This window comes from Haliotis rubra, unplaced genomic scaffold, assembly GCF_003918875.1.
Source record: "Haliotis rubra isolate DU_JTF1 unplaced genomic scaffold, ASM391887v1 Scf85, whole genome shotgun sequence".
NCBI classification, from domain to species: Eukaryota; Metazoa; Mollusca; class Gastropoda; order Lepetellida; family Haliotidae; genus Haliotis; species Haliotis rubra.
Genome location: NW_025767579.1, coordinates 2163273 through 2175675, shown reverse-complemented (window position 1 = coordinate 2175675; position 12403 = coordinate 2163273). Strand labels below are relative to the sequence as shown.

General features: G+C 41.7%; 1 protein-coding gene across 5 annotated transcripts in view; it reads left to right on the top strand.

Moving 5' to 3' along the window:
* LOC124262681 (carbohydrate sulfotransferase 11-like) overlaps window positions 1-10777 on the top strand; it is an 89290-nt gene extending 78513 nt beyond the window's left edge. For all 5 annotated transcript variants that reach the window (XM_046697194.1, XM_046697193.1, XM_046697195.1 and 2 more), the window contains 3 exons: window positions 7533-7634; window positions 7827-7879; window positions 8256-10777. In XM_046697194.1, coding sequence (XP_046553150.1) covers window positions 7533-7634; window positions 7827-7879; window positions 8256-9140 — 1040 coding nt within the window. In that variant the 3' untranslated portion in view covers window positions 9141-10777. The remainder of the gene's footprint in view (window positions 1-7532; window positions 7635-7826; window positions 7880-8255) is intronic.
* Window positions 10778-12403: the final 1626 nt, after the last annotated feature.

Below are 12403 nucleotides of genomic sequence, written 5' to 3'. Positions count from 1 at the left end.
TCTGGAGTAGTACAAGAACCACATATACACACAGTAGAGAGAGAGAGATTTCTGTATGTCGGTATATGCATTATTATCTCATCTGGAGTAGTACCAGAACCACATATACACACAGTAGAGAGAGAGAGATTTCTGTATGTCGGTATATGCATTATTATCTCATCTGGAGTAGTACAAGAACCACATATACACACAGTAGAGAGAGAGAGATTTCTGTATGTCGGTATATGCATTATTATCTCATCTGGAGTAGTACCAGAACCACATATAAACACAGTAGAGAGAGAGATTTCTGTATCTCGGTATATTATACACAGTAGTACAGTAGAGAGAGAGAGAGATTTCTGTATCTCGGTATATGCATTATTATCTCATCTGGAGTAGTACAAGAACCACATATACACACAGTAGAGAGAGAGAGATTTCTCGGTATATGCATTATTATCTCATCTGGAGTAGTACCAAGAACCACATATCACACACAGTAGGTATATGCATTGTATGTCGGTATATGCATTATTATCTCATCTGGATTACATATACACACAGAGAGAGATTTCTGTATGGTATATGCATTATTATCTCATCTGGAGTAGTACAAGAACCACATACCACACAGTAGAGAGAGAGATTTCCATATGCATATATCACTGGACAGTAGAGAGAGAGAGATTTCTGTATGTCGGTATATGCATTATTATCTCATCTGGAGTAGTACAAGAACCACATATACACACAGTAGAGAGAGAGAGATTTCTGTATGTCGGTATATGCATTATTATCTCATCTGAGTAGTACAAGAACCACATATACACACAGTAGAGAGAGAGATTTCTGTATCTCGGTATATGCATTATTATCTCATCTGGAGTAGTACCAGAACCACATATAAACACAGTAGAGAGAGAGAGAGAGATTTCTGTATCTCGGTATATGCATTATTATCTCATCTGGAGTAGTACAAGAACCATATATACACACAGTAGAGTGAGAGAGAGATATTTCTGTATCTCGGTATATGCATTATTATCTTATCTGGAGTAGTACCAGAACCACATATACACACAGTAGAGAGAGAGAGATTTCTGTATCTCGGTATATGCATTATTATCTCATCTGGAGTAGTACAAGAACCATATATACACACAGTAGAGAGAGAGATATTTCTGTATCTCGGTATATGCATTATTATCTTATCTGGAGTAGTACCAGAACCACATATACACACAGTAGTTTCTGTATGTCGGTATATGCATTATTATCTCATCTGGAGTAGTACAAGAACCACATATACACACAGTAGAGAGAAAGAGATTTCTGTATGTCGGTATATGCATTATTATCTCATCTGGAGTAGTACCAGAACCACATATAAACACAGTAGAGAGAGAGAGAGAGATTTCTGTATCTCGGTATATGCATTATTATCTCATCTGGAGTAGTACAAGAACCATATATACACACAGTAGAGAGAGAGATATTTCTGTATCTCGGTATATGCATTATTATCTTATCTGGAGTAGTACCAGAACCACATATACACACAGTAGAGAGAGAGAGATTTCTGTATCTCGGTATATGCATTATTATTATCTCATTATGTCTTTGATTAGAGACATTTCGGCTGCAACTAAGACCCACAATACCCAGTAAACTCAGTTCTGTGCCTACAACCATATGTCAAGTATCGGAGGTAATGAATGTGGAAAGGTGTGGTCCTAACAGCGAGGAGTAACACTGTGGCTAGTATACAAAATAACTACATATAGCGCAGCTCTGACAGCAGAAAAAATGCATCACAAATTCTTTCTCTATGGAAACGACCCTTCTATTCATGATATAAACGTCATGGTTAGCCGGTTCCGACTGTCAGTTGTCCACCATAGTGTGCTTTAAAGACTATCGGCAAACAGGAGTCTTTTCAAAATCTCAGGGGTATCACATTGCTGAAGTGGCAACCATCACATGAAATTATGCCTTCAAATCTCCGTTTACAACAAAAACTGTGTCTTTTGTTGTCGGATTACAATGAAATCGTTAACTGTAGAGTCATTTAGAATTTCGAAGAACATGAATACATGACATGTTTTGTGGATAACAACTTCATGTTTTCATTAATTTGTATAGACGTTTCACGGTTGCTTGTTGCCTCTTCATCAACTGTTGTTGGTCATTCATTGAGATGGCGCAACAATCTCCCTTTTACAGATAAAAAAAGAAATGGTTATTTGACCTTGTTGCATCATATAAGGCGGTCCTGACGTATCCATGCTACAGATGATCCCTTCATACCTATAGTAGTTACCCCCCTTGGTAAAAGACACGACGATCTGGTTGGTGCCCGTCTTATCCACGCCGAAGATTATCCCAAAGTCGTGACTACCTCATTAGATATTACACGGACTTTCCACATTTCGTTTCTCAGCGTTGACATGAGGAGGCCATGCGTGAAATTCCCAGACTCCGCTCGACATCCATTCATCAGGCGATATTGGCGAAAACTTATACTCAACACATAACCGTTAAGCGTCATGTTATAATACATTAAGTATAGGAGTATTGTAACCACGGTAACCTCCCTGGGCTCAGAACTCTTTTATTAAAATGAATGACTAGTTTCATCAAGATCATGACAGGGGTTGACTGACGTCCCTTACATTTGTATCAGGATCCTGAGATGATGGGTGAAGGAACAATGGTTATTGATACCGTTTCCTGTCGTCTTTGGTGCTTGACGAAAACACACGCATTTGGCAACAGAATTGTAGTCATGTGACTGTGACCTGCAGTGGACAGTATGGAAACGACTTAGATCACCTGGCTACCAAAACACCTCACAACCAGGACACAGTTGAAAGTACATGATGTGGGCAGAGGGCGTCTTTAAGTAATCGATAGCTCATCTGGAATTCCAACGACAGACATGTCTAAGATACCAGCAGTTATTTACCAGATTTCATACATTGAAGTACCGTTTTCTTTCGCTGATCTCTCAAATTTCAGAATAGTGGTGCATTCATCGGAAATGCTGTTTATCGTTGCGAAGAGTTTTCTCCATTTGTCCTTGCAGGATCCGCTGGTCGTAGATTCGGTTCCCAGATTGCTCTTTGGCTTTATTAAGGTTGTGAACATCCATGTCATGGACCCCTTCGGGCTCCCTCAGACATCACACTGAAACCGACGTCAGCCTATAAAGCTGTCATTGCGTATACTTGTACATCTGTTTGATAATTAACCCTTTGGATACGAAACTTCGGACACAGAACATTTCCAAAGTCACCTAGTGTGTGAGCGTTGTATTGCGACTGGTCGCCTATTAGTGTATCGTCGAGAACGCTCTCAAACAATACCGTGATGAAAAATGTCCAGAATTCGGGCAATCACCTGTCACTAGAGCAGGTAGCTTGGTTATCATCGTTATCAGCTACCACAAACCATTCTCTCGCAGGTAGCATCATTCCACGTGACGAGTAACACTGTTATTCTTACAGGTGCTGAAGGCGATAAGAACTGCCGTGTTTTCTTTGTAGTTAGAAGACTTTGGGGGTTGTTGAAATGCTCTCTGTTTAGCTCCAGGTTTAAGTGCCTGTCTGCGTATTTCTGTCTTTGGGTAGGGTCGGTTACCATGTTGTAATTGCTTGAACATCGTCTTCTAAAATATATCTCTGTCAGTCTTCCAAAACGGAATGCACTGATGGTATACTTTTCGTACACTAAAACCCATGTATAATGTCATAAGGGTTAACTCTAATCTGGGAGGTGAACATGAGATTAGTCTTAAAAAGTATCTGCCTCTACGCCAAATGCGTCGTCATATTTAACGTGTTTATTTCATCTAATTCAGGGAGTTTTAAGTCGCGTACCAAAGTTGTTCACATGCTTGTAACTTCCAACATCCGGTTCCGATCCGACTGACAAGCGCGACTGTAAGCAACAGACATCCAGCACATCCTCAACAGTGGAACTTTTGATTAATGCCCTTTACCAGTCATCAAAACGTCTTTACCAAGAAAACATTTTTTTGTAAAAGCATTTAACCGTACTGAATGTAACAACCATTGAAATTGTAGTAATCTATAACGATCATTTATAGAAATAATTCACAATAAATAAATCCATCGTATCTGTTCCCATTCCCGTATCTATTCATGTTCACGTTCAGAAGTCTCGCGCTTCAGCACACAGAGCCACACATCAGTATAGTGGCGTTGGTTTCAGTCGGCCAGGTATTCGCCGAGCCATCATTGCCGCTGGAAAGCCATTAGGCAGACACGGACTCTCTGTCTGGCCACAGTCAAAGCTTAAAGCTGCTATCCTTTGCTGAATCTACAAAAGGGATTGGCCCTATTCAACACACAATAGACCAAGTGTCAGGTATATTTGTATGGGATGTGGATGTTTTAACCTTGGTTCTCTGTTCATGACCGGAGCAATAGGTGCGTGTTGGTGTCTCCACAAAGCACTGTAGATAATGTCTTCATGATACAATAGACCAAGCTGACCTCGACACAGTCTGGCAGTTGCCCATGAGGTTGTGGGTGATTCTGTAATGACTAAGCATTACAATGACCTTGAAGAACGGCACGTCCAAGTTGCCAGGGTACAACGTCACACTGCCGACGTAGGCCCTGACGCTGATTCCTTTTCTGGTCCCAAGTACATGTTCTAACATATTTGTTTAATCACCCTCTTGATAAATTTCGAATATCATTTACTTCACGGCGCCACATACAGACAAACATCTAGTGAACTGTTCAAACAATATTCGGCGATGGGGTTGCCGACAGATTAAAGCGTTCGTTCATCATGCCGAAGACCCAGGTTCGATTCCCCTAATGAGTACCATGTGCGAAGCCCATTTTTGGGTGTTTTCCGCTGTGATATTGCTGAAATATTGCTAAAAGCGGCGTAAAACCATACTTACTCACTCAAACAATATTGTATTATACCCACAGGAAATTGGGCATCTTTATTCGCGAGGGGCCGTAAGTAACTGGAGTGAAACGAACCCCGCCCGGTCCCCTTTACTGATAACAGTTGATGCTAAGCCATCTAGTGGAACTAGGTCACTCGGTGTTAACTAGCAGCCGTTACTGGAGTCACTGAAGAATCGCTCAATCGAGACAAGTTTTGAATACCTGGATTATCCCCGCAGACAGATATCATCGAAACTGAATACATTACAAATCTGTTTCACCCCAGTGAAAGATCAGTTTCTCAGTAGAACACAGAATGACATGCAAATTTAAGTGTACGTGTGTACAGTACTGTCGATTTACGGTAGACAACTGTTAGAACGAACTCAAAAGGACCACTTATTTTAGTCCGCTACCACTGTAGTTCGTTATACACATCGTTCGTTATATCCGTCAGTTCGTTACCACTGTAGTTCGTTATACACGTTGTTCGTTATATCCGTCAGTTCGTTACCACTGTAGTTCGTTATACACATCGTTTGTTATATCCGTCAGCTCGTCACCACTGTAGTTCGTTATACACATCTTTCGCTATATATTCGTCAGTTCGTTACATGCGTGTTCGTTACAAACGTCGTTTACTGCCATACTTTTGACAGTGATTCCGATGAACACAATCAAAAGTTTATGGACTTCAGTTAGATGTTTATACACACAAAATAGCAGCAGAACAAGAATGTCATCTCTTAAATGCTAGTTTTGAGGTTGTTGATGGCCACATGCATAAGGTGCTCCTATAGCCAAGAATCTCTTGAAAAGAACAGAAAACTGTTGGGGCTTGATTCACTTGAAACACCTTATTAAAATATGCTTTACAGTGTAAATCACTGATTGGGGTCAAGGTGAGAATCAGGAAGATTTCTTTTGTCATCGCCGACGATATTCCTTTCCTATTGACTCTAAATGTCTTAAACCTCCATGTGAATATCTGTATCATATCCGACGCACCTCCCGACCAGACAGGTTAACAGCAGACAACACAACATGTAGTTTAACCAACGGGAAGCAAGTGTATTTCCCAGCTGCCCAAATGCTGGTGCACTGGTATACTTAATCACACTCAACTCAAAGGAAGCAACGATCATCATGCAGTTATCTTGAAAATACATCTGTTTTGCATGTTTCGTAAATATATTTCTGGATTTAACCCTGAACAGTATGGTTTGATAATTACCTGATATATATAAATGGATCATATCTATATTTCAATAGCCACAAATGCACTTAAGCGGTAGGCGCTGCTGACCTTGAAGAAAACCTGAAGGTCAGTGTGTGACGTCATGTCTGCGGGAATATTGAACAAGTTACAAGTTTTACTTTTCAGCAGTCTTTTTCATTCACGGTACACATATAAATAAATTCAATTTTCGTTATTACATACCCGTCCGTTAATATGGATGGGTGGGTGTTGACATTTACTCTCAAAAGGCGTACAATGTCTGAAGCTCATATCCTGTGTTCCCACCATGACAGTACTTGAACACTGCATAAGGTGACGTTACACCATACTCACATACTCACACACTCACACTCACGCACTCAGTCTTCAATGGGAGTAAACTGTTATTAAAGGGCAGACTTTTTCGGGAGTGGCTGGAAACGTGTATGTTAGTGTCACACGTCAAAATTCTTGTCATAGGTTCATCATACAATCATACATTTCTTGGTAGTTTCGCACGCACTACAAGAACCAATTTTCGGACGTTCTGTCGGGCGCTGTTGGCACTGACAAAGTGACGTTATGAGAGTCAGTCAGTGGAGAGATCGACGAACCTCAATAAAGCAGTGCCTTTCCCACGGTTCATTGGCGAAGCCAGGATTTGGTTCAGTTTCCACTTCAGAGAATTCACCGACAGATGGCGCTTGGGATAGGGGGAATGCAAACCACTTAGCCCGATATGTGTTCTCAGCAAACATCGTTATTAGCTAGTTAGAGCAGCCTTGTTTTTAGGCGTGCATGGATGTAACCTGTCACGAAATGTGAAACACATTTCTCATGTGTGGCTAGACAGCCTCCGTCAGATTATAGACTTTCGAAATGTTTGAAATTCTTTTGTTAAATAACCTTTCAAACTTGGTTGCATTAGCCCGCTCCCAATTTCATGGTTTCATATTTGTTACTGGAATTGATTTAATTAAGTCATGGGACAATTAAGTGTAAGTGTGACATACAAATCCACCCTTAGAAGTTTACACCGCTTCTTCCGAAATAAAACATCTCCTCAGTGTGACATTAAACCTGAATCAATTATGAATCCTGCAAAACATATATTTTAACAGTGATGTGCAGAAATTACGCCAGATGTGTTAGGAATATGAGACGCGGAGAATTAGATTTGTTGATTGTCTCACGATGTGAAGATCTACAATGAAACTAGTTAGTCTGGAAGCCCTAGCCTGGGTTTAAGTCAACTATGAAACTAGCTAGTATGGAAGCCCTAGCCTGGGTTTAAGTCAATGAAACTAGCTAGTCTGGAAGCCCTAGCCTGGGTTTAAGTCAATGTAAATGTCTTAATATGCATCTTCTGTTCAATGGATCTTCGGGTTTTTTCGCAGGCCACTGGCGTATATTCGAGTCCCAGGACCCCAACAGACGCTATGACGATTCTCACCTGATCGTCATGAGGGAACTGAAGGAAGAAGACATGAGGAAGCCATGTGAGTCATGAGACAGAGTTGTTCCCTTAATTTGTTCAACTCATCTGTTATGATTCTGAAAAAAATGGCTAAATATGTTGTTTTTATTTTAAACTATCGTCTTGATGGCGCCAGTGTTTTTATAATACTGACTAAAACTAATGTCATGTAAACGATGATGATGATGATGATGATGATGATGATCTGTTCCAGCGTTTATCAACAACTCTAGCCACCAGGCAGTAACTCGGGGGAATATTCGAAAGGTGGGTAGGATTAGAATCAGTTAGTTTCGCTTCTGATAAATCTTTAGCACCTATGTCATGCCCAATTGGCGAGTCTCAGAGAGAAGTCTGTTAGGATGTTTACTCTCTGATGCTAGGGGGCGGCGGGGTACCCTAATGGTTAAAGCGTCCGCACGTCACGCTGAAGACCCGGGCTAGATTCCCCACATGAGTTCGATGTGTGAAGCCCATTTCTGGTGTCCCCCGCCGTGATATTGCTGGAATATTGTTAAAAGAGGCGTAAAACCATACTCACTCACTTTAGACTTTGTAACTGAATCCCAGTGGCATTTCAATCCTTATTCTGCGTATTTCTTTGGTTCTCGTGATTCTTATGAACTTATTATTTTTGTTGCAGGGGGAGACAACTCTGACCCCTTTTCTCATAGAGCGAGCGGAGAGAGTACATACTATGGCGCACTGGTGCAGCAAGCTTAAACCCCGAGCTCCTGACCCGTCCACCATCACAGAGGACAAGCTAGGCCAGATACTCGTGGACGACAAACACAAGTTTCTCTACTGTCAGATTCCGGGCGTTGCTCAGACCGACTGGAGGCGAATTTTGGTGTTTCTTTCCGGACAGGTGAAGGTCCCGTCTCACCTGAAAATATCAGGGTCGGACGTACATTCAAAATACGGAAAGTATTTGAAAAAATTAAGTGACTTTCCACCAGCGGAGCGAAAAAAAAAGATTCAGAATTATCTCAAGGTTATGTTTGTAAGAGAACCGATGGAACGGTTAGTTTCGTCCTACAAGACTAAGTTCGAGGCGAAATACAGCAAATATTTTCACCAATCATTCGGGCGGAAAATTGTGAAGAAGTACCGGAAGAAACCGACCAAGGAGTCTCTGCAGAAGGGAAGTGACGTCACGTTTAATGAGTTCATTCAGTTCGTGATAGACTCAGAACATTCGGAGGAGAATCTCAACGAGCATTGGCAGCAGTACTACAAGCAGTGCCACCCCTGTCTCGTTTCCTACGACTACATCGGCAAATACGAGACCCTCTACGACGACGTGAACCACGTCCTCAGGAAAACAAACGCTGCACCCAAAATAAAAGGTCCTCTTGGAATGTCCAATTACACATATCAGGATAAACTTCTGAAGACCATGTACAAGACGGTGTCTCCCAAAAATCTACAAAGACTGTGGAAGATATATTACCCCGATTACAACTTATTTAGTTATCAGTACCCGGCTGTGTTGGACAACCTTCTAGACTTCCAGGGAATACCTTGAGACCAACATGTGTTGTAATTGGGCAACGAATGCAAGCTGTTGACAATATGTGACGATGCACTCAATTTTATGATTGATACAATGCAATTGCTTCAAAACGTGTCAAGCTTGAGGTTGTGTATGCAAGACAAAACACGATGTTACTAGTTTAATGGATGTTGAGTTGCGCATGCCCAGTAATGTCACGAATGAGGATCTGTATGTAAGATATAGAACAGCAGCGAGGTACTGGTTAACTGACAAATGCCTCCACCCGCCCAGAAACGTCATGGATGACGCTTTGCATGCAGGACAAATTACGGGGTTAACTTTAACCCCCTGAATATTATGGATGCGGTACAAGTTTTGACCGTTACGACATTTTGCAGCAACTATCCAATGTACAATGCTTATGCTCAAGTTTTTCTCCCGGTACTGTTGTCTCGAAGATCGGTTATGTTCGTGAATGGAACTTGTGTTGTGGCATCCGTGATATTCTTCCTCCAGATCTCAGACGGATGCCAGTGTACGTGTGACTCAGCGTTTTAGATGGCTATACTCTGCATGCGTATCAACCTAAGAATGTGTCAGTATGTGTGTCGAGGGGGTCTGTCAATGTACTACTCGCTACTCGCTGACATGGTATGCCCCAGTACCGAGGAATATCTGCAAGTAAATACTCTTCAGTTACACTGCTGTCTCTTTTAGAGTTAATGTTTCCAAAATCAAAATAATGACGTTTTACAGTTTGTATTTACTGACCTTAATGTGACAACCATAAAATTTATTTTGTTATCATACTACTTCGAAGCTACTGGTGAATGTTTCGGACATTGCATTGTTTACTGTGGGGTGTGATAAACCTAACCAGGACTGTGTGATGTACATGCGGTGTTGGCGCCGTCTGTATTCCCCGACATGGTATGAAATAACTGCATTCACACTGATTGGTCTCATTTGTACAGCTTATTTATAGATATTCACGCAATTGGTGCATTTGTACATAGTGTATATAATACGGGAGCTTCTATTTACCGCCAACATTGGATATAACGATACCAATGACCCTCTGCAATCAATCTAAAGAATAGGTTATTGCAACTAAAAATATTCAACACTTCTAACATACTGAGGTGGGGCTGCTTGTAGCTGCTATTACTCAAGCAATATAAAAGCTGCAGACACTGCAATACGGTTCACACACTGCACCCGTAATCAAACTCGAACATGTAGGCTCATGGAGAAGGGTTAATAATCCTGATTTGTTTCACAGTTTCAGTTCACGCCTGCTCGAAGTCCATGACATGCTATGTCTCGGTACACTGACCAATATGTGTTAAGCTGGCCCTCGATTGGCCCAGTGTTTCGCCAAGGGAATTAACGTTGAAGTCGTGACCATGTAGCCGACACGCGACGTAACCACAATGTTGTTCTAAGCGGCGTAAACACAAAACTCACTCACTCATCCGTTTTCGCATACTACCCCCTTCGTGATTGCCAAAGGTTCGTTATATCCAGTACAACGCGGGTCATTAGCTGTGATGTGCAGATACTGCACTGGGTCCCGTTTCACAAAGTTACGAGATCTCGTAACTTTTCTCGTAGCATTCGTACCTCCTGTGGGCGGTGGGGTAGCCTAGTGGTTAAGGCGTTCGCTCGTCACGCCGAATACCCGGGTTCGATTCCCCACATGGGCACAATGTGTGAAGTCCATTTCTGGTGTCCCCGCCGTGATATTGCTGGAATATTGCTGAAAGCGGCGTAAAACTAAACTCACTCACTCACTCGTACCTCCTATGTTACAGTATAGAAGTATAGTGCTACGAGAAAAGTTACGAGATCTTAGGCTTACGAGAGCTTTGTGAAACGGGACCCTGATTGGTAACTATAGCAACCAAAGAATGGGAAAGATAACATTATCAAATGATATACTAGTCGCTATTGTAGGGTTATGCATGAGGTATACATGAGGGCCTCTGGCTATAGCTCACCTGAACTTGCTCACGCGTTTAAATATGTATTATAGATATTTCAGTGTGATGGGGTTTCCACGTCACCACTCGGACTTTATGTATATATTCTGTGTCATAAGACATTGTTTGAGAAATCGCAAATGATGAGCGCACATTCATTAACTGTGAAGGTGTGATCGTTGTTATGACTCAGGCAAATTACTCTCAACTAGTGTCTCTGAGCGCCAACCATCTGTACATATTGGTTCAATGATCACATTGTGTTTCGCATGTCCCGAAACCCGTTAACATATATTGAATGATCTGGTGTAACGAGTTTCGCCTCTCATCCATCAACTACTTACCATGGTCTGGCTTTTGGTATTTGGGAAGGGGGTCCCCCCTCGAATAATGAAGAAAACTAACGTTAACTCGCGTTTAACAAAACAAACATGTTTTGGGAACCCATGGTGCGATAGGTGACCGCTGAAATCAGTCATAGATCGCATCGTCGGACACAGTGATTCGGTATTGTCCTTTCCTTTTAAACAACATGGTCTAGATAACTGTCACGGTTGGACATCTGTCCTTGATCGTTAACGATCGGGAATCTCCGCCCGATCCGTCAAGTGCACCCGTGACATGCCGTTCCATTTGTTACCATTCAACCTTGTGATAGACTATGTACATGTGAATGGCTGCGTTACAAACAGACACAGCCTACTCGCGGCCGACCTCCATTGTAGATGTTAGAACTCATTCATGCCGTCCATTGGTGTTATTTTTGTTCATGTTGATGTCTGACGAAACTTTATTGTCTTATGTCACGTGACCATGTCAGTGTCTGTATTTGTGTGAGTATACAATTTATCAACCAAGGTTTTTCATCACGAGGCAGGTTTCAAGAACCTTTGAAGACGCTGGATTGACGTGGTCAGTCAGTACTTCACGATTTACAAGGGCCCAAATATTGCATAGTGTAAAGAAACATTATCCGAACCTAATCTTGTGTACATTTAATGCATAGTAGTGTTTTACTGAATACTTACATGCTACTTTAGCGTTCGTAGCTAAACACGCGGATACCACAAACCCTCGTTATCTCGAACTCTCCCTATCTCGCCGTATGGTTTTAAACGATGTGACCCTATTGTCCCTGCAGAATCCGTATAGTTGGCGTCAGTATTCCTCATGTGCCGAACTGCAGACAACTCGACTGTTGTATCGACCTCCGAACTTTCATATAAGGTAGTTTGAAGACCTCTTCTTTATTGACATCATAATGTAGAGAATGCGTATAGAGTCATGTTGGCACTTTAAGGCTCGTACCAT